At 38.3% G+C, this 22,454-nt stretch overlaps 10 protein-coding genes across 10 annotated transcripts; 3 read left to right on the forward strand and 7 right to left on the reverse strand.

Annotated features, from left to right (window-relative positions):
- Window positions 1–83: 83 nt before the first annotated feature.
- BATDEDRAFT_92388 (uncharacterized protein) lies at window positions 84–758 on the reverse strand (the record flags this gene model as incomplete). The annotated part of the gene is made up of 1 exon (XM_006682676.1): window positions 84–758. One exon carries the CDS (start codon window positions 756–758, stop codon window positions 84–86), a length of 675 nt encoding a protein of 224 aa, XP_006682739.1.
- Window positions 759–2,251: 1,493 nt separating this feature from the next.
- BATDEDRAFT_28318 (uncharacterized protein) lies at window positions 2,252–2,881 on the reverse strand (the record flags this gene model as incomplete). Its single annotated transcript, XM_006682562.1, has 1 exon — window positions 2,252–2,881. The coding sequence occupies one exon, from the start codon at window positions 2,879–2,881 to the stop codon at window positions 2,252–2,254; it is 630 nt and encodes a 209-aa protein (XP_006682625.1).
- A 1,348-nt stretch (window positions 2,882–4,229) lies between these two features.
- BATDEDRAFT_92386 (uncharacterized protein) lies at window positions 4,230–4,847 on the reverse strand (the record flags this gene model as incomplete). The annotated part of the gene is made up of 1 exon (XM_006682677.1): window positions 4,230–4,847. One exon carries the CDS (start codon window positions 4,845–4,847, stop codon window positions 4,230–4,232), a length of 618 nt encoding a protein of 205 aa, XP_006682740.1.
- Window positions 4,848–7,676: 2,829 nt separating this feature from the next.
- BATDEDRAFT_92488 (uncharacterized protein) lies at window positions 7,677–9,223 on the forward strand (the record flags this gene model as incomplete). Its single annotated transcript, XM_006682631.1, has 4 exons — window positions 7,677–7,853; window positions 7,929–8,820; window positions 8,887–9,076; window positions 9,154–9,223. The coding sequence occupies 4 exons, from the start codon at window positions 7,677–7,679 to the stop codon at window positions 9,221–9,223; spliced, it is 1,329 nt and encodes a 442-aa protein (XP_006682694.1).
- A 509-nt stretch (window positions 9,224–9,732) lies between these two features.
- On the reverse strand, window positions 9,733–10,074 carry BATDEDRAFT_6087 (uncharacterized protein; the record flags this gene model as incomplete). The annotated part of the gene is made up of 1 exon (XM_006682491.2): window positions 9,733–10,074. A coding segment is annotated over one exon (342 nt), but the record flags the coding sequence as incomplete, so codon positions are not given.
- A 906-nt stretch (window positions 10,075–10,980) lies between these two features.
- Window positions 10,981–11,622, forward strand: BATDEDRAFT_92374 (uncharacterized protein; the record flags this gene model as incomplete). Its single annotated transcript, XM_006682632.1, has 2 exons — window positions 10,981–11,244; window positions 11,318–11,622. 2 exons carry the CDS (start codon window positions 10,981–10,983, stop codon window positions 11,579–11,581), a joined length of 528 nt encoding a protein of 175 aa, XP_006682695.1. The 3' UTR covers window positions 11,582–11,622.
- Window positions 11,623–11,665: 43 nt separating this feature from the next.
- On the reverse strand, window positions 11,666–11,941 carry BATDEDRAFT_14673 (uncharacterized protein; the record flags this gene model as incomplete). Its single annotated transcript, XM_006682502.1, has 2 exons — window positions 11,666–11,736; window positions 11,797–11,941. Coding segments are annotated over 2 exons (216 nt in total), but the record flags the coding sequence as incomplete, so codon positions are not given.
- Window positions 11,942–14,452: 2,511 nt separating this feature from the next.
- BATDEDRAFT_37535 (uncharacterized protein) lies at window positions 14,453–15,160 on the forward strand. The gene has a single exon (XM_006682609.1). The coding sequence runs from the start codon at window positions 14,494–14,496 to the stop codon at window positions 14,989–14,991; it is 498 nt and encodes a 165-aa protein (XP_006682672.1). The 5' UTR covers window positions 14,453–14,493; the 3' UTR covers window positions 14,992–15,160.
- A 224-nt stretch (window positions 15,161–15,384) lies between these two features.
- On the reverse strand, window positions 15,385–17,742 carry BATDEDRAFT_92384 (uncharacterized protein; the record flags this gene model as incomplete). The annotated part of the gene is made up of 1 exon (XM_006682678.1): window positions 15,385–17,742. The coding sequence occupies one exon, from the start codon at window positions 17,740–17,742 to the stop codon at window positions 15,385–15,387; it is 2,358 nt and encodes a 785-aa protein (XP_006682741.1).
- A 1,483-nt stretch (window positions 17,743–19,225) lies between these two features.
- BATDEDRAFT_92383 (uncharacterized protein) lies at window positions 19,226–19,984 on the reverse strand (the record flags this gene model as incomplete). Its single annotated transcript, XM_006682679.1, has 1 exon — window positions 19,226–19,984. One exon carries the CDS (start codon window positions 19,982–19,984, stop codon window positions 19,226–19,228), a length of 759 nt encoding a protein of 252 aa, XP_006682742.1.
- Between the last annotated feature and the right edge of the window lie 2,470 nt (window positions 19,985–22,454).

Here is a 22,454-nt window from a genome sequence, read left to right on the forward strand (position 1 = left end):
CTGGATGATGCTGTCGATAGTTTACTGAGCTGCGAACAATGTGATGAGCTTGATTGAACAATTCGTTGCTGAACACCAGAGTCCTACAAAGTTGTCTCATACCCAGATTGTGACAGTGACTGCAACGAGCCACTGTAGAATTCGCCAAGACATTCCGTAAATCCAGGGACCGATTCCAGGCGTGGAAAATCATTAATAGTCAGTGGTGTAGATCCATCATTGCCCAAAAAGTATTTTAGGATTTTCATTTGGAACTCGGCTAGTCTTTCCTTTAGGCCATCAAACTCCTCATCGAGATCCCAGTACTGCTTTCGAAGTTTCCTAAGAATCTCACGACTGCCTTCAATCCCAAGTTCAAGTTCGGCAATCTTTGATCCATAGCTTTCTGCGTCATTGCTTTCCTCGGCTTCACTTTCCAAAGCATCGAATTCTTTCCTTTGGGTTTTCACCTTTTGTCTTTGGATTTCAATCTCGATTCTTTTCTCTTCCATTTCTTGTTTTAAAATGTCAGCAGTTTTACTATATTCTACCAATATTTTAATCAAAACCACTCCCTCGCTATCAATCAAATGGCAGCCGGAATAGTCGCCATAAAGTGAATCAGGAACCGAGGTAGGTTCAGCAGTTTTAGTCGCGCTTGGAGAGGCTGACAAAGTGCTAGCTTCAGTGCTCGTGGTCGAACTGGAATCAACTGGATTAGCGATCGTGACTGAGCAGACAGCAAGTATCGATGACAGTAAGGTGATTGAAAATTTCATTGTATTGTCTTGGCTGAGAAAGTTGTAGATGAATGCCATTCAATACGTCGGTTTGGTGTCGTATTTATATCCGTTATTGTATAATATTAAAAGCATGTTCCTTGGATGACCGCTCTAAGGGATTGGCTTTATTTCATTTACCGTATTTATTGCCAGGGTTAGCAGTGATTTACTATTATCAATGCCAAGGTAACTTTAAAGGGATCTCCCTTTACACAATTGTTTATGAAGTGATCTGGCACCCGATATCAAGATCAACGATCAGAATACACTTGCCGCACTATGATGCCGCTAATAATATATTCTAGGTGATATCACCACATGACGGTACACAAGCAATGCTGTCCATCCGCTTGATTTGTTGTAAACACTCGAGATCTCGCCTGTTCAACAACACTTTTGTTAACAGTGTAGTCTTTTCAAGTGGGTTTCGTTTAAACTCGAATACTGGAATACGAGATGATTTCATGCAGACATGCCATGATCGTACGAGCATATACTGACGGTGCTACGAGTTTGTTGGTCAACTGTTGTATGACTGTTCCAGTGGTGGTGTCAGAGTTGTGTTTGTTATCACTGGTACGCTACCATCAAATACTCGGCATTCTGTGATCAGTCACTCCAACTCAAATACCAGCACCACATGACTGACAACTGATTGCTTGTCAGTCAGTAGTCTGATCAATACACCACCACATATCCATGTATATCCATGTATACACATTGTTGTCAGTTACATCGAGTGTTTGTCCAAATAGGTCGATTCAGACGGGTTGCATATAACCGACTAATCCAGCATCCATCCATTGTCAAACAACTATAATGCACAATACCACCAAGTGTGCGATTACACACGCACTGATCAGTCGTTGCACAGTATGCATCAGTCAATGTCCAGCATGTGTGTCTGCAACTAAATTGCAGTCCATGACATATCCACACGATCCAACATGACAAATCATGTACCGCGAGTCCAAGATTGATCAAAAACCTGATCACAGTAAACACAGCATAGTGTTGCATATCAGAGTCGATATATCAAGTGACAATTACACATTTGTTGATGGTTGTAATAGTCCATTCGTATCACCTGAATAAAATAGTATAGTGATACCAATGAGTTGGTGTCAAATGGAGTGGGTTGATTGGTAACCCAAAATGACAAATATACACAATCGCGTGGATCCATAAATGACATTGCAATGATTAATACAATACAATACAATGCATAGTAGTTGATTGGTGTAGTATGATCAAACCATCAGTATAATACACTATGGTTTGGCAATACACGATGTTTATTGAATAAGCGACATCGAATGCAACACAAATGACAATTAAACCAGCACGCAATACACGCTGCGTTACAACATATACTGGATGATGCTGTCGATAGTTTACTGAGCTGCAACAATGTGACGAGTCTATGGTTGAAGGGTTTATTACCAAACACCAAAATCTGGAGAAACGACACCATACTCGGATCGTGGCAATCATTGTGGTGAGCGACTGTAGTAATAATTAAAGCAACTTGTAAATACAGGGTATCTATTTAGATATGGTCCACCACCAGTATTCATTGTTTCAATTGGATGATGTCTCCTAAAATAGTCTTTAAGTTGCCTTCGTAACTTGGTAATTTCCTGACATATTGCTGAATGTTTCTTGAAGAGTATACCTAAATCTATCCAAAGTTTCTTGGAAGCTTTATTGCGGTTAGTAAGCGTAGATTCGAGTTTGGCAATCTCTGATTTACTGCTCGAAGGGTCACTCTTTAAATTGCCAAGTTTTTCCTTGAGTTCATCGATCACTTTCTTTTGTTTGCCAAATCTAGCCCTTTTGTTTTCAATATCTTGCGATAGTTCTTCAAGTTTATGTGCATTTGATGCAAGTAGTTCGATCATTCCTAATACACTGAAACTAATTGGATAGCAATGATCCATATATAGACTATACGGATCCAAAAGAGTTGAATGACTAGTCCCGCTCGTTTCAGTCGCACTAGGATATGCTGACGAAGTGGTAGTTGCAGTACTTGTAGTCGAACTGTCAAGAACTGGATTGGCAACAGTGACCGAGAAAGCAAGCAGGATCGATGATAATATGGCGATCGAAAGTTTCATTTTTACTGGTTTAGTCGAGCAAGTTGTAGATTATCATTTGGCAAGTTGATGTTTAGGTTGTATTTATATGTTAGTGTATAATATTGCAAGCATGCTCCTTAAACTACCGTCCTAAGGGATTTGTGTCAATGTCAGAGGGTCAGTGTTGACCCAGTGTTACTGTAAGGGTAGTTTAAAGGGAGTTGTGTTTACATGATGATCAATCGTTGAAGCCGGAAGTTTAATATTAGGGTTGGATTTCATTAAAGTGTGCTGTACGACGGCATCGTAATGCGGCAAGTATACTTTAATCGTCACATGGTAGTACACTTGTTCATACACACCATTGTCATACAATCACATTTATAGCAATACGATAATATGCTTGACATGATCATATTACACCGATCGAGCACCACACGATCACTGAATATATCACACATCGGTGTTTACTACTGCAAGTGTATGATTTGTATCGGTTATAGTTGTATTGATACAGCAAATACCAATGCTTTTTAAATGAGTTTCGTTTAAACTCGAATACTGGAATACGAGATGATTTCATGCAGACATGCCATGATCGTACGAGCATATACTAACGGTGCTACGAGTTTGTTGGTCAACTCATGTATGACTGTTCCAGTGGTGGTGTCAGAGTTGTGTTTGTTATCACTGGTACGCTATCATCAAATACTCGGCATTCTGTGATCAGTCACTCCAACTCAAATACCAGCACCATATGACTGTCAACCGATTGCTTGTCAGTCAGTAGTCTGATCAATACACCACCACATATCCATGTATATCCATGTATACACATGTATACACATTGTTGTCAGTTACATCGAGTGTTTGTTCAAATAGGTCGATTCAGACGGGTTGCATATAACCGACTAATCCAGCATCCATCCATTGTCAAACAACTATAATGCACAATACCACCAAGTGTGCGATTACACACGCACTGATCAGTCGTTGCACAGTATGCATCAGTCAATGTCCAGCATATGTGTCTGCAACTAAATTGTAACGTATAGGATCAGTTGCAGTCCATGACACATTCACACGATCCAACATGACAAATCATGTATTGTGAGTCCAAGATTGATCAAAAACCTGATCACAGTAAACACAGCATAGTGTTGCATATCAGAGTCGATATATCAAGTGATTAAATTGAAATTCTTGGCTTTTAAATCACACTATCATCCATATATCACAAGTCAATTTACAGTTGAAAAAACATTTATTCTCAGCTGATTTATGGCAATCAAAAAGTTGTCACTGCAAGTGTTTTGCATATATCCGGTATCAATATTAAAACCAATAATTCAAAAAGTAGTTGCCATTGGAAGCCAGACATCTGAAATCAACGCCCAAGCCAATAATACTTGGACTTGTATTTGCCCTTGTAACCACCTTTTGAGTGATATTTGACCATCTTGAAACCGTTTTTTGGATGGTACTTGCTCTTGAAAGTCTTGGTTTGATACTTAACCTGGTGACTTCCTGGGTGATATCCGCCTTTGTGACTTTTTGAGTGATGTTTGATCTTGAGGCTTGAACTGGACTTGCCCTTGTAACCTGGCGAGCGGTATCTAATTTTTTTAGTTGAGCTACCTTTGCCCTTGCCCTTGCCCTTGTAAACCTTTGAATAATGCTTGACCTTGATAGCTGACGATCCGTGTTTCTTTTTGGAAACGGTTGTTGATTTATACACAGGCTTGTAACCTCCATTCCATTTTTTCTTCAGAATAACTTTTTGGCTTACGTGCGTTTGACCATGTTTGCCCATATGAACAGTTTTGTATGTCTTTATTTTTTGCTTTCCCGGAGTAGGCGAGCGAGCAAACAGGTGTACACCTTGTTCTGGTGATTCTAATGCACGACGCTGCAAGTGAAATTTATCTTTTGAATCGCTGTTAGGAACGGCGGCAAGAGCCATGCTGGAAACGCCAAGAAGGATACCCCATTGAGTGAGTCTCATCGTGTTGAATTGTCTGAAATGTGTTCTTCAGCGTCATTGTGCAGACTTCAATGCCAGTATTTATAGTTTATAAATAGGGCTGCTTGGATATTTATAAGCTCGATAAGGAGTGATGATGGGGTTTGTCGTCAAAGCATTACCTGTATAAATAAGTATGCAGTTATCATCAGTATAGTTTCAAAGGGTTACTAATGCATGTCACGGTTGAATCAGACCTGTCGCCCTATTTGATTTATCCTGATTTTAATGGAATTTGTAGGTTTTTGAATTCAATCAAGGGCGGTCATAGTCCACCAAGCTGCAGAATAACGGGCGGCCCACCCAAAATGCTTGGTTAGCATGCTATTCTGAGTGACTATGTACTTTTTGTGCCCCGAATAAGAGTGTTGGAGCGGTTAACCAGAGCACCTGGAATAAACTGATTGGTTCTGGTGCAATATTAACCAAGGATTATAATCCCTAAATTCAAGATTGGTTGCTTGCTACTAAGCCACATCATACATCAGGGATTGCTGAAAATAACATGGTCAGGATTAGGGTTGAATGAGTATGTCCTGATGTGATCCTATTGGTCATATAGGACATCACTCGAGTTTCGACAAGTAAAGTTGCATCAGATTGAATTGCATATTCGCCATGCATGATTTTATAGTTATACAAAGTCATTGTCTTGCCAATCAGTTTGCTTTGCATGTGCCAAACTTGGTGTGGTAGGTATGCTACTATATAGTACTAGTATCAAAATCAATTGATAAGCATAATGGAGCAGGTTGGTTCAGGAAACAGTGTCTGATGGCTGTAGACTGGCAATGCTATCCAGAATCCATTTTCAACAGACTCCAAAACAATGTTTCGACTTTACAGCATCAATGAAACAATGGAATGTCAAATGGAGTATCAAATGGAGACCAAACGGAGACCAAAATAGATGAACTAGCCCAACAATCGGAATGAGATATGATGTAATACATGCAATAAATATACACATGGCTTGTAGCACAGAATTAGTGACTGATATACCGATCATTGCATTCATTTCACATATATTGAGCAAGTGGGGTAAAACAGATATGAATGGGGTGTATTAATCGTTCAAATATGATAAGCAATGTTGACATGAGAATAGCATCATGTTCGTTATCGACCAAAGTAGTCATGATATGCAGAATAGTTGCAATATCAGTTGATCCAGTGTAGCCATAAACACCAACACAAGAGCATGCAGTCTATTTTCAAACTGAAGATCCTGACAGTTGGTTTCTACAATAGTCTGCCGTACGCTCCAGTTTGAGTTGTCAAGCACGAGCCGCACAGCTCAGGACTTGTTCTGATGCTGCTGGTTGTTTAGCATCAGAATATCGAATGCCAACCCTGAGTTGAGATGCACAACCGCATAGATTTCTATTCTCCTTATTTTGCCGCCGTATTCATGTAAAACAGCACACTAAAAAGGGATTCTAAACAGCCAATATTGTGACATGATGAGTAGTATATAAGGGACGCTGAACAATACCGTTTTTGTTTAATAATGGTGAAATGCAATGTTTGCGATTCTCATTAGAAGTTGTCTGGATAATAAAATAAAATTCCATTTTAATTCCGCGAGAATAGATACTTGAAAAAATGTATTAAACTTTATGCTAGACAAAATATTTATTTCATTCATAGTAGATAGTTTATGCGATCAATTTAAAAGCCTGAGAGCAACATTGTAAACCAATTACCTATCATGATTCATTCGGATAGCATTACCACATGCCATCTATCACCTCGTGACAAGCACTTTGCCAATGTCAATGATCTTGGAATGGATTTCTTGTCCAAAAACATGCTCTTGCTTTCAATCAATTCCAAGACCAAAACCTTTGAGTTGATCGCATGAATTATCTACTATGAATGAAATAAATATTTTGTCTAGCATAAAGTTTAATACATTTTTTCAAGTATCTATTCTCGCGGAATCAAAATGGAATTTTATTTTATTATCCAGACAACTTCTAATGAGAATCGCAAACATTGCATTTCACCATTATTAAACAAAAACGGTATTGTTCAGCGTCCCTTATATACTACTCATCATGTCACAATATTGGCTGTTTAGAATCCCTTTTTAGTGTGCTGTTTTACATGAATACGGCGGTAAAATAAGGAGAATAGAAATCTATGCGGTTGTGCATCTCAACTCAGGGTTGGCATTCGATATTCTGATGCTAAACAACCAGCAGCATCAGAACAAGTCCTGAGCTGTGCGGCTCGTGCTTGACAACTCAAACTGGAGCGTACGGCAGACTATTGTAGAAACCAACTGTCAAGATCTTCAGTTTGAAAATAGACTGCATGCTCTTGTGTTGGTGTTTATGGCTACACTGGATCAACTGATATTGCAATTATTTTTTTAAACTAGAACGCAGTTGTATCCGAGATTTTCTTGCAATAAGATGGAATTGGGTCAAGAATAGCCAAATACAATATACATATTGCAGCACATGAATCTGGGTTCAAACTTGATGATTGTACAATGCATAGTTGTACTAAATGTAAATAAATGGCAGACTCAAAGTTCTAGTTTGAGTTTCATCTGATGTATGTTGTGAATTAAGAATGTTCATGGAGGCGGTGTGCCAATCTAGTATGAAAACATAATGAATATCTGATTAGTGGTTTCAAAGCAAAGTCCCTAAAAGATGAGCAGTAGTGGTCTACTTTGCATGAATATGGCCAGTACACCACTAAGCATTTCAAAAAGCATGTGTGTACATGCAAAGTAGTTACAGGATGGCCAATAGCACAATCGTTATAAAACCCACCTCGTTCCCGAAATTTCAAGTCATGCTTCGATATATTCTACTTTCATTTCAAGTGGTTACTGCAGTCCGAGTTTCACTGCTAGATTCTGAGCAATCCTCTGCTCAATTAAATGGTAGATTATCAAAACGATCCCCTCTGCCGTTGAATGGTGATGCATCCAAATGCTTCCAAATGAAAATTCAGGCCAATGGAATTAATGTATGTATTGCACAAGTTGTAGTTTGACATTATTACATACCATTTTAATACATCTGATGATATTTCATGAAATAGCTCAACGTCCTAGTGGACTCTGCAACTTCTGATTTGATCGTACCATTATCGACTTTGAATAACTACAGAGGTCCTACTTTGCCAGATACTAAGCGTGGAGAACCTGTTTCTGGAAGTTACGGCAGCGGTGCTACATGGAAAGGATATGGGTTTCTAGCTACTGTAAATATTCCAGATACTGGTATAATTGCTACCAATTCTCCGACTGTAGGAATCTATCAACAGTCGATAGAGCCAACAGTTATCAGCGGAGAGCCCAGGCAGGGAGTATTTGGGTTTGCTTATCCCTCCCTGTCATATTATCACACGAGTCCAGAAAGTGTAATGGATGCCTGGTACAAAAGTAAAACTATTCTTAAAAACCAAGTCGCTACTCAGCTATGCCCTTATGGGCTGTCTGAAAAAAGCTACATTGATATAGGAAACACAGATTCGACTAAAAAGTGTGGAACGAATGGAGAAAGTGTCGCGTGGGTTTATTCGCCATCACTTGATTTTTTCACTGTCAGCATCAGGAATATATTGGTCAATGACCGGCCTGTGATTTTGCCTGTTGCATTCAAAGAAAATGAATTTCAACAGAATTCATTTTCATATATAGACACATGCTCTAGATCTATACGTCTTCCTCATCTAGTTTTGGATGGACTAATTGGTGCGATCACAGCAAGTCGCGCATTTCAACCACCGCTTACTACCATGGAAACTTTGGCATTTTTTTGGCAAAGAGATGTCATTGATACATTAAAGTATACTATTGATTGGAAAAAGTTACCGACGCTTTCGTTTGTACTAGATACTGGAGTACCAAAGAAAAAGAAAGGGTCTTATTCCACCGTGAAAATTACATTGGGACCCAAAGACTACTTGCAACAGATTGGTCCTAATCAATGTAATAATTTGAAAACTACACTGTATACATGGTTTGAATCCAAAACTCTTACATGTTGAATTTTAGATTTGTTTTCTGTAGGTTTTGGATCCGAGACTAGCATAACTCTTGGCATACCTTTCATGACCCGGCTTAAGGTCGTGTTTGATCGAGAAGGTGGACGCATTGGATTTGGCCCTGGATGTGGATGCGATACCCCAACTGACGGATATCCTACTATTATGAATGAGAGAAAAGTACTTTGGCCTTTGCCACGGTAAGTTTATATTTAATGGAGTGATCAAAGTAGACCAGTCATGATTATAAACACTAATACTTGTTTAAATCATATAGATCAAAATGGAGTCGTTTTAAACATACTGTTGCTCAAAAACTATCGGAACTGTATATCAGTTTCAAGTGACGAATTTTTCTTTAATCGAGTAGTGATACTTTCATATTTGTCTGATCATAGACACTGACAAATAAAATAAACATGCCAGGATTAAATCAGTCGAGTCAGTTTAATGTTTAGTATTGAAAGCACATTCATTCGCGACTAGGTGATCAGCAAGTTTATATTTACATGCTTACTCGGTATTTGAATTTTCCAATCGTTTGTTATTTTATAATACTACTATGCACCTTGTTCAATCACACTTGATACTATGGTTTGATTCTGTTGTTTAAAACAGTCTTGTATGATAAAACATTGGAATGTGATTTTTGTGTACAAGGAATCCAGATTGATTTTGACGGTTTGGACAATTGTGATTCACACTGCTGATAAACTATTGATACGAGTAGAGACTTGCACATTTAGCTATATGAATCTTGGTATTACATGTTGAACATGTAATATATTTTATTGTTGCATCGAGATATTTTTCATTTGATCATCATATCAGAGAAAGCATCAATCAAGTTCAGATATTACAAACGTCTCTTTTTTCTAGGACGACAGCCAGCATGGCGATATGAAGTATAGTCAGAAATACGCACAATTGACCATCCAGCAGCACGAACAGCGCGAAATGCCTGTTCACGACCAGGTCCAAACCCAGCAATTCGTAAATGGATTCCATTACTCATGGTAATGTTTTTAGATTCGACCTTTTCTGTTAATGCCAAGACTGCTTGGTGACCAGCATCACTTGTTCCACGAGCAGCCTTTTTAAGACCACAGGTTCCAGCAGAAGTCCAGCACAGAGTAGCTCCAGTCGAATCAGTTAGAGTACAGATGGTGTTGTTTTTGTTGGCAGAGATGTGAAGAATATGTGCTCCAGATGATCTGCTAAGGTAATACGAAGAAGAAAAGATACTTTTTGAATCAATCGAGTCAAATAGGTTTTCTTTTGGACCAGTGCTGGGAACCATATCAGAAGAGAGTCCCAGTTTAAGAGTGGGTTTAGAAGAATCGATTGATTCCTGCAGGATTTCTAAAAGATTACTTCCGAATTTAGATGATGGAGTAGAAGTTGAATTAGAAGAAAAAGATTGAGTAAAAGTATGCCATGATCTAGTTTCTGCAGAAGACTGTATGAGACGAGGCAAGGATCGAGACAGCAGTTGTCTAGCAACGGTTGTCATGATATTTCTTTCAGACGATTAACAGGTCAAAAAACCAAAACTGAAAATCATCACATGACCTGAGGGTAAGTTGTATGAAATGGAAATTGCAATTGTATTCATGTAGAAATGCAAGAATCGTTTGTTGGTTTTACAGTTTTGATTGTCAGATTAAACTCGGAGATTAACTCGAACATTATTCAATCATGCATTCTAGAATCAATTATTTTTATACATTCAGAAACCATTCAGACTACGGTTTGAAACCATTCAGACTACGGTTTGAAAGCATACATCTTTGAGTGTAAGATCTAACCTCGAGCAGTGAATAGTAAATAGATCAAGTCCAACAGTGAATAGTAAATAGATCAAGTCCAACAGTTTCTATATGCACGCTATAAAGCAACAAGATCATCTACCAACACAGCAATGACAACTCAGCAGCCAAGCATGTGCGGTATTGATTCAAACATGTTGAATTTACTAAACATCAACTAGACCCGACTAACATGTGGATTGTAACAAGATCAGTCTAACCAGCAGTTGAATTGAGATTCCAAGTTGGGGCTGAAAAGACATTTAATATTCTTACCATTGAATCCATTCATTATCATGACTGATACAACTCAACTTCCTGTTCTGGACTCTCTTTCTTATACCACTGTTGGTGATCAAGTAGTTGTTCACAGAAACCTTCCTCAAGGCTCTCGCCATCTGATGGTTGCTGTGGATCTTTCAAACTACTCCTTTGAGGCAGTCAAGTTCACTTTTGAAAATGTTGCTCGTCAGAATGACGTTGTCTCGGTTGTGCAAATTATCCGCCCTTTGGAAGGTTCGCATGGCAAGAGTGAGACACCCAGTGACAAGCGTACTGATGTAAGTTGAGACATTCATGCTTGACATGTAGTCAATTATTACTAATGATCTTGATCTACATACTACTGCTTAGGCCATGATCTCACTTCATGACCAAGTCAAGAAAATCCGTAATGATCTTGGCAAGCAAGTCATTCCATTCCGAGTAGATGTTGGATGGGGTGATGCTCGTAAGATTGTACTGGAAATGCTTGATGTCCACAAGGCTACTATTCTTATTGTTGGATCCAGAGGCCGCACTTCTCTGCAAGGTGCTTTACTGGGCAGCGTCAGTCAGTATTTACTGTCCAATGCCAAGATTCCTGTTATTGTGGTTCGCAATCCCAAAGAAAACTAATCTTTTTGGTTATGAATAAACTCTGATGCTCCACTCTTACAGTCTATTATGTATAATGTTGTATGGATGATATATTTACTCGACTCATTCAGATACCATCATCTTGCAAGCCATGACAATACATAGAATAGACACATATGGTGACAGTCGTTCTCCTGTTCCATTGACACAATATTAGTTGAAGTCTACAAGTCTCATTCATTGTATTTCTATACCTATGCGAGCTGCCTTCCAAAATAGTCCCAAAACTCCAGTCTTGTTCTTGTCTAGCATCGAAGGAAACTGACCTCGAACATAAGTGCATGTGCATATCAACAGCAGCAGTACTCGCAGTAAGGATATAATCTTGAACAGTGCCGACTTGACAATGAAATAATGTTTAATTGAAAGTGATTTTCATAGCACACTAGCATTGTTACTTACCATCTCTTGTAAAGACTACAAATCTTGAATGACTAAAATGTTGAAACAATTCAAATAATTCAGTTTCAAATTTGACATGAATTGTGAATGCATTGCTATAAAGATCAAGACTGTTGTTGCAGAATGAATCTGCACTTGTTTGCCATTCATCTTTTCTTGAAAAGTATTCAACATTTAGTCTGGATAACAACAAGGTGGAGTTGGGTCAACAGTTGCTACTTTCAAATATGGACAGAGAGTTGCTGTCTAGTCTTACTGCTGATGATCCACTCTTGAATGAACAACTGCATGTTCATACAGACAGTGACACTTTTTCTACTACATCCTCACATCCTACAAGTGATGTGATATCCGTTCATCAGTTGATACAGCCAGTACTGTCAGAACAGCAACCGCTACAAAATAATACTATTGTTGTAAATGATCAAAATCATATATTGGACCTTACATTAGATACTGCGTCAGATACCACGAGTAATGATATCCATTCACAGACTTCTGTAGTCTCAGATACAGTACAGTTGTTACCTAATGAGAATCAAGTCAATCCCTCTCAAACTCATAGTCAAACAGTTGCTGATCAGGTTGCCCAGGTGTATGGATTGTTGAATAATTCATTGCAGCAGGCTGCTTCATCTTCCACTCCGTCACGTCGGGTTCTATATCCTGCAACGTCGCAGGTTGAAAGCGATTTTCAGTCGTCTGTAAGACAATCCACTAAACGTAGAGCAATCGATGTACGTGATCATAACAGTCCTGCTACAACGTCTTTTGTGTCACCACCCCAGGAATCTGCTACAGAGTGTCCAATCTGTATAGAGGGTTGTACCTCGTTTGGTCCCCATCGTATTGTTGCGTTTAAATGTGGTCATCTGTTTGGTAAAAGGTACTGTCGTGTTTACATGTCATGATATCTTGTGTAAAACTAATCCATGGTTTAGTTGTATTGTAAAATGGATCGAGAGTGCTCGCAAAGGTCAAAAAGCCACTTGTCCAACTTGCAAGTACGTTCATGTTGATCAAAATCTATTGTGTTTTAATGATTTCAACTTACGCTATTCATTGACATGTTATACACTCAGAAAACCCATCACAAAACAAAATATGGTCCATATATTCACAAAAAATGTTGTTGCAATTGATTCAGTGGAAAGAGATACCGCATTGGCTGAGGCTTCCAAGTACCAAAAAGAAAATCTAAAACTGATGGCTCACAACCAGACATTGCTCAATCAGGTACAACAACTGTGTCTGTTGCGAGATGCTTACAAACGGAATTTGGACGAGGTTCAAGTAGAATTGTTTCGTGGAATGGGCCAAGTCGAGCAGTAAGATCTCAATTATAAACACGAATCACCCGATGTTGTACTCACTCTTGGCTTTACAATAGGTTGAAGCAAGAGTTGAAGGATTTGAAACGGAAAAATCTATCATCACATATGGCTTGTTCTTCAATGGACAATGTTGCAGAAATTGGCATGCAAAATACTCGTGTAAAAGCATTTGACATGTCATCACTTGTATTCTCTCTAACCAGTATCCTTGATATACCCAGCGAGGTTAGTTTATTGTAAATCTTTGATCTGGAACGACGTATGCGTGAGTTGACCACTTTGTTGATTGCATAGAAGTCGACATCGCGAACCATACAGATTTGCGAAAAAACAAACATCCTTTTTGGTAAACCTCTTGCAAAACTGCCATGTATAATTGTAATGTTAATATTTACAGTTTGAATATGCGTTTTATTTTGATCCAGTATCTCTTAAACACACACAAAATAATGACGCTCACGGTATTCTTAAAATCAATTTAAACGATACAAATCGTAGGCAGTTTTATCCTATACATGCTCAAACCATTCGTGATTTTAAACTTTCATGCAAAGAAAATGGCCTTTTGCTGTCAACCTCTCATGATAAAACTCTAAAGCTGTCATCGTTTGAATCATGCACTGTACTACAAACGTAAGTGAAAAAGATTACTAGTGTTATGAACATGATGAATAACTGATACTGTGATTTAGATTTCAGCTGGATAGTCCAGGATGGTCATGTTGTTTTGATTCACACATTGAAACTTGTGTGTATGTTGGTACATCAAAGAATGAGATTATGCAGTTTGATACTCGTGTAGGCCATATGGGAGCGCTGCAGAGAATCTCACTTTCATTCAGTCGCGGAAAAGGAGTGCATTCATTATATTGTGGTGCAATGATTCCTCCAGTGCAAGATTCACAAACCAACACTATGCATCGGTCTACATTGACTAAATCTGTGGTAGAAACCATTGAACATCCGATTGAACCAGCAGTATATCTTTATGGTGGAACGTTTGATGATATTTTTGCAATTCCGTTGATTGATCCGTCTCAATCAATTGTCTCAGTCAATCCATCATTGAGTATCTTGCCTTTACCCTACCCGCTAGCATTTGGAGAGTGTATAACCAGCAATGTATCAGATGATACGAGTGAATCCTTGCACCCCATGGTAGCAACCTCCACGTGTATGATATATGATGTAGCAACCCAAGTCTGGGCAGCAACACTTCGTCCTGCAACAGGAGGTACAGTTTATCGAATCGGACGGGTCGTCCAATCCATTGGTGATGTTGCGTATACTAAATCAAGAGATATATGGGTTCCTGATCCCCAGCGAACCATGACACGAATTCACTTTTGCCAATTGGGAACTGACAATCTTTTGATCTCAAATCATCAAACCGAGTCAATGCCACAAAAAGAACAGTCTGAAATACTTGATTCGGCACGATTGGCTTTGGTAGTTGGGAATGAAGCTCTGGGTAATGTAACGCTGTGGGATACACGCTTACCATCCGTCAGCCCTGCTCAAATCATAACAATGCATCCTTTTATTGCACCCATGATGGATATCAAATCAGCTCGAGATGGTCATGGCAATCGAGTGATGCTGTTTGGGTTGAGCGATCATCATATCCATATGTGGGCAACTGATGTATCGTGACTGTGTTTTATTTAAATACAAATTTATAATTGATATCGAGGTTTGTGAATCTAATGTGTGCACTATTGATTTTTGAGATGCTACTGCATAGTTTAGTTTAATAGTGTAGACATGTCTGGTCATCAATCTTGTATTCAAATACAATAAAGTATAATCCATGTTTACCAATACATTCTGGTATTTTTCCATTGGTAAAAGAGTAGAATGCAATTGATTCATACCAATGTTATTAATTTGATGATTTATCAAATTAATGAGATATCAAGCGTTATTTTGGTAGCAATACACGGACATGTCAATGAGATTGGCACACATCAAACTAAAGGCTCGGTCCATATTCACAAACTTTATTTTTTGCTGCCTAAACATTCATTTGATTTTCAAATATGCGCTTTATTTAAATCCTAAAATGTATTGCACCCATGTACGACGCTGATACCGGCTAGATTTAGGCAACACATATTGCCAGTCAACTAGATCGTCATAGCATACGTTTTCAGATGAGTCAACCCGTATATAAGTAGCAGATGAATTGTCAATTGATTTTGTCAAGGACGGTTCATTATGGTACTTTGATGTGTCGTATTCGGTTGGATGCGCGCCAGAGGAACTCGCTACTGAATGACTATTGTTCAATGTCAATTCATCAGTTGGCGTAATACATGAAAGGGATGCATCTTGGGATCTATTTGAATGCACATGTAGCGATTTTGATGGTATATTGGCCAATTGATGGGGTGAAGATGCTGCACAAGTTTGTGTCAATGTACCATTTGACTGATCCGAGTACAATCTAGGATTGTGATTGGATCCTGTTTTACGAGTACGTGGTTTTGAAGATAAAGCTGGTGCAGCAAGAGTTGATGGTTTTGTTGTATCCGACTTGAACTGTGTACGATGCATCTTGCAAAGTCTATCTTGATTGTAAAAGTAACTATCATCCGGTTTTGTAAGAATGAATTTTCCATCAGCCTCCTCGTACAGTATATAGTCCGAGTTGTAGTTGATGTGTACATCGACCATTTGTGGATGAAATGTGGTAGGAATAAGCAATTTTGCAATACGAACATACTCATTGTCAGAAACATGCTGGGCAACATTGATTGCAGCTTGAATCAGTTTGACTAAAAGTTCGTTCACTGTATCAATCTTTTTCTCGCGCATAGCTAAAAGAGTGAGTACAGATATATCGCGACCTTTATCCTTGATAGAAGCCGGTAGAGGCAGAGGATAGTCGAGTTGATGGATATTATTGAAAATTGAGCAACGGGATAACACTGGAGAGTTGAATGGCGGAGCCACAATGCTTGATCGGTCCATATCATGGATACTTGTACTGCGACGAGCCAGTGAGATTGGAAATGCATCCAATGGTATATGCCTGCAAGATTCGGTCAAGTATTCTGCTACAGCCTCGATTTGCAATCGATCCTGCTCATAAGTATGACAAGGTAGATCTTTTGGAATATCGCGATATGGGACGGGAATGCTTATACCTTGCACTTCAATGGGATTCAGATATATTGTCGCGCATGTAGGATCAACTTGATTAGAGTCTAAAATATTTGAATGAATTGGTTTAGCTTCTGCGTCAGGCTTGGGATCAATCATTATGTCGTTTAGCTCTGTCGTATCACTTGTGATGGATACTGTTGGGCTGATTGAATGATTTGGCGCATCAAGCACAGTCGAGAGAAGCGGGTCTATATCTGATTTTTTAGATTCTGCGTCAGGCATAGTTTTAGGTAGATTCTCTGCATCAGTCAAAGTGACGTTTGAAGTTTTGCTGTTGATTATATCGTCAAGAATAAACGATGTACGACGATGAGCTTTTTTCATAGAAAAGTCAAAAGGCTCAGGATGCGAGAATGCGATGGAATTGCTGGAGTCAAAAATAAACTGGGTAGGCACAATCTCCTGTATGCGTGCATCTGCTGTAGTTTCTGAAGGAGATTGATTGTTACTGTTGGATAAAGGCGGGGGTTTAGCGGCTGGGTTGGATGTAAAAGAGGTTTTTTTGGATGCTGCCAAATGGGATTTTGTGAATGGGGGAAATTCTGATGCAGATACGAGCGTAGATGTAGAGTTTGCTCGAATAGTACGCATCGAATCGGAATTGTATGCATCATTCATTTTCATGTCATCCGTGGAAGTTGTGCAGATGTTTAGGCTATCTGCTGATTGTGAATGACGCTGATTTAGTATGGATTCGTTCCTATTTGTGGTTGAAATATCATGGCTAGAATTGGTTTTTTCAAGACAGCAAAATGTCATATAGCTCTGGTTGCTGCGATCGAGACTTTTATCTTGTGACTGGTAAATGCCAGTGTGATGACTTTTGAATTGATGGTCGTCATTTATGCAGTCATTGGCTTTACGAGCACAGTCTGAATCTGCTTTTTCGTCTTTGAAATACATGACAATATCAGTTGATCCAAAAGACACTCTTGGCCTGTCTTGACCAACTACAGACGACCTGTTTAGACTATCGTTTAGAGTGGTGTTTGAGCTACGAAGATGATTATTGCGATGAACACGCTCACGAAATTCTTCCCTGCTCATGCCTGTAATAGTGGGTTCACGACATTGGAAAGGTGTCAGTCGTCCCAACTTGGGCGAGTCATAAGCAGCTGGTGGGTTTCTTTGCCACCATTCTTCGACAAATCCAACAGAGAAGTTTGCACGATCATGACGGCGGCGAGATATTTCCCATGGGCCAAGCCGTAAGTACTCTTGAAAGGTGTTGGCCATATTTTGATTCTGATGATTGATGGGTAAAAAAAGTAGTTGTGATGTTAGTAGTATGAAATGGTTTTCAAAAATAATATTGGGTTGAAATAAAAGCTTGAACTAAATAAAAGTTTGAATACTGGGAACAAACCAAAAAGCAATAGCCAGATGGTTCTGGATGTTTACAATATTTTTGGTTTGCCATTTGCCATCGTGTTCATGTAATGGAACATTAAATAAGTCAAAATACATAAACAGCCAATCTCATGAAATGATCGTGCCAGTTCCCACCACATTTACTGAACATTGTCTTTTATACTTTAAAAGTTTAAATATCCATTTAGCTATTCTGTACAAAAATGAGCATAAAAGAAACTCTTGTCCCAGTGCATCCCATTTGTCCAATATCAAACCAAACATTATAAAATTGTCATGGAAATTGTTGGAATCGCACTCCCAAGATGTGCAACCATGTTCTCTTGGATTAGAGCGCAAACGTATTTGCAAGATTTTAGGGTCCAAGTGGAGTTGTAGAGTTGGATTGATGGTATCATAATAGTCGAGTTTAATATATGAATTGAAATGAATGAATTCGAGTCCAAACTTGTCGATCGTATGGTATTGACTATGCAATAAGCAGAAGAGTAGATTTCAAGTATAGTTTAATTTTAAAAAAACAGGGGTTGAAATGCCAACTGAAGTGGCAATGCAGTCAATCTCTAGTAGGAAGGCGCGACAAATATTTAGCCATTGCTTATTTGAAGCAAGAGGCGGTTACTGCAAGATAATGCAAAAGTGATCCATTCTGCGCGGGTGCGCCATTTACCACTGTATTCACGTAAATGAACCGCTTGTATTCTGCTCCGGATATAATGATTGCATATCCGGTTGGCTTTGTTACTGCATATTGACTACTTGATAAATATAATGGTCATCATGTGACACACACCATCGTATAGTGGAGTGCTTGATATCTGAACATGAATATCATTGACAAATGTGTGTACAGAGTTGTATTGAAAAGATTGACAAACACAATACATGAATGTGGGTTCAAACTTGGTGATTGTATAATGTATGATTACTAAGAGTGCACAAAGTGTAGATTCAACATTATAGTCTGATTGTGTCATATGATGGTCCATTTGACGTCAATATGGCTGTCAATACCATACTGCGTAAACACCGCATATATTACATTATAAACTGATACATCACTAATTGATCAATACACGACATGATCAGTTTGTGGTATCATGCAACTGACAAGTGATTGCAAGTGCGATTGATAGTTACAATCAACACTGGTTGTTATCAGTTCATTGGTGTATATGGAACAAGCATGTCAATGTATCAATCAACAATCTAATAACTGTTGATGTAATACCCAACACAATATACTATCAATGGTATGATTGTTGATTCATTCACAATACTCGACAAACACCAACATATCAGAAAGCTTAAATTTATTCAAATCAAAATCAAATTCATTGACAAATTATCAATCCAGATTTGAACTTGGCTCGTCAAACTCTAAACCATGCTTTCTCATAAAATCCTTCAATCGTTGTCTGGCACTGACTACTTTTCTCCTTAGCTTTTCATACTCTTGTTTTAACCTTTTTTCAGTGTTTGGATCGCACATTGATTCAGGTATTTCTTTGCCCATTGCTAATGCTAACTGTTGACTGAGTTTAAGGTTTGCATGATTATAATATTCTTTGTGTTTGTCTCTTGCTATCTTTTTAAAACATTCAAATTTTTTCGTCATGCGATCAAAGGTTTTTTGATATTTTTTGCTCAATACAGTTATTTGATTTGGAACAGTATTGCCCGATTCGTTATGAATCATTGACTGTTGCTGGATTTGGCTGGTTTTACCAATTGGTTGTTTTCGGACTTGTTTTGGAGTGCTCGGTCCAGCTACATCTGTTGGTTGTTGGTCTTGATCGGAAGTGGTTAAATCAATTATGCGTTTCCGACCTTGTTTGAATAGATTTGGACCAGCTACAATCACAGTTGGTCGCTGGTTTTGATTGGGTTGATACATTGGCTGCTGTTGGATCTGGCCGGGAAAACTTAAATTCACTGGTTCTTCCTGATATTCATCTGAAGTGCCTGGATTAGGTTCATCAGTTGGGCCAGACACTTGACTGGAAGTGCTTGATGCTTGTGGTGAACCATTGCCGTTATCTGAAACCAGTATTGCATTAGCAGTTGCTGCCACGCTCAGCACGAATACAATATCAACCAATTTCATCAGATTGATAATAGATTTAAACGATTAATACAAAAGTAGTGTCGAGATTGGTGTCGATTATAAAGTTGAACTCAATCGATTGTATTTGTATGTTTTGTATAGCAAACCAACCCTTTTAGGTTAACCAGCAATACAGGGTTATTTGATTGCTTGTAGTGAGCCAATATCAAACTAGACAGTATGATGCTCCCTATCCACAATATCATATTGATCAATTTGATGATCGTGTCGATTTAATTATGCTTTTACGACCCTTTGATCAAGTATATTGAAAAGCACCCTTCATGAGTGTTGTTTAACCGCAAACGCTTTGATTTACAGCCATATTCATCATACAATGATTGTATTATACATTGCAATATGCAATGGTTACTACACATTGACTGCATTACTTGTTTGATATACAACCATTATATGACACACAATCAGAATATAATGTTGAATCTACACTTTGTGCACTCTTAGTAATCATACATTGTACAATCATCAAGTTTGAACTCACATTCATGTATTGTGTTGGACTGCCAATGTTGTCAATACAACTCTGTACACACATTTGTTGTATTCTGAATCACGGATACGATCGCAATCTCACCATTTCAATCAATCTTGGTCAATGTTGATGATTTACAGGCTAATTCATTATCCAATCTTGTCTGACATTATTATTGGCTTTAATCACATTTGGTCTATACAACTGCCATGAGTTGTACTACCATTATCATTGTGTATCTGAACACCAAATATTCCAATACATTAATAATACCACAGTGTAAACAGTAATACAGTTGATCAGTCTTGTGGCAATACTTTTCATTCAAGTTTGTATTTGGAAATACTCGATGGTTTAATCACAACACACTGCTTGTAATGCGATTGTCATTGATCTCATTCCAGTCCAGTCCAGTCCATATGATTTATGATGATGTTTAGTAATCCATTACCATGTGTTGTAGTAAACTAGTTTGTTTATTGAACCAAATCCACAACGATCACATTCAAAATATTAATTTACAGTATTTCTAAATGCATGTTTGATAACAATCCAATTTTGTTACAAAAAACTGATCAAAACAATACTAAAATGGAACAACTCGTTTGTGTGTTTTACAACAATCCAAACATGAACAATTGTTGGCAATTGTTGGACATTCGCATGAATGAAATTGTCATTAAAATTCAACTTTACTAATTTTATCAAACATGGATTGTGTTGATAACATGAAAGAGTTGATCAAACACCTGGAAGATCTGAAACTGTTAACAACGGATGATCAACTACACAAGGCTGGACAAATATGGGACAGACTGCTTGTATTGCTATTGGAGTTGAAACAACAGGGCTACAGTAAGTTTAATAGCCATTGGATTATTGATGAGTTCAAACTGTTGTTGACTTTGTGTTGGTTTGGAGTGACAGGGTCTACAGATGCATTTCAGCACTTACAGAGTATTGGATTGGAGGATATTGCAGCCAAGTATTTGGAGTATAATCAACCCAGTTTACAGGTATTCATATATTGTAACAATAATGGATTGTTCATGACTAAACTAATCAACATGTGTTGTGTAGATCAAAATAATGGAGTTTGCTATAGTGTTTGCGAGTATGATGTACTGTGATAGTCAGTTCAAAGTATCTCAACGACTAAGCAACCAACTTTCACAACTCATGCAATCATCAAACCGTCAAGTCGAAATGGCGGCAAGTCATGATTGATATTGATCAAATGATTGAAATTCAACTCACCCAGTGTCAATATCCATATAGGCGATAAAAACATACACAGAGTTGTTCAGTTATAGACGCTGGAGAGAAGAATGTAAAATTGATTTTAAGCCAATGGTTGAGATTATTGTTCAAGAGTCCAATCAAGAAATGCTCACATTGGCAATTGACCTGTTCTTGCAAGTTTGCAGTGAGGTTGATGATGAAAATGTATGTTTACAATGATACAATATTGGATCAGTTTGGACAGTGTCTTGTCATGTTGATCTGATTGTATACTTGACATTGAACAATATCATTAGCTTGGCATCGTGTTGTCAGGACTTGTTTCACGACTGGAATCATCCAATGGTCTAGTTGCTGCTGGTTTTATCGAAAATTTCCAAACCATATTTTGGAGTATTTGTTATCATAACCCAGTGAAAGCAGCGGGATGCGGCATCATTCCAGCAATAGTCAATATGCTCAGGTATGTGGTGTTATGCATGAATGTGTGTCCAGTCATCATAATTGGTAAATTTGACATGGTTGGATTGACATGACATGAATACAGGAGTGTCGATCAAGCAGTGGTTGATCAAAGTATTGATACTATTCAGAGTTTTTGCAGTATTAGAAATTGTGAAGTGATTTCAGCCGAGTTGATAAGGTCGGGGTTGATTCAAGCACTGAACGACTTGTATATCAAACACAGCGACAACTCTGGACTAAAAACACGCATAATCAAGGTAGCAGGATCAG

This window comes from Batrachochytrium dendrobatidis (assembly GCF_000203795.2).
Source record: "Batrachochytrium dendrobatidis JAM81 unplaced genomic scaffold BATDEscaffold_17, whole genome shotgun sequence".
Taxonomy (NCBI): Eukaryota; Fungi; Chytridiomycota; class Chytridiomycetes; order Rhizophydiales; genus Batrachochytrium; species Batrachochytrium dendrobatidis.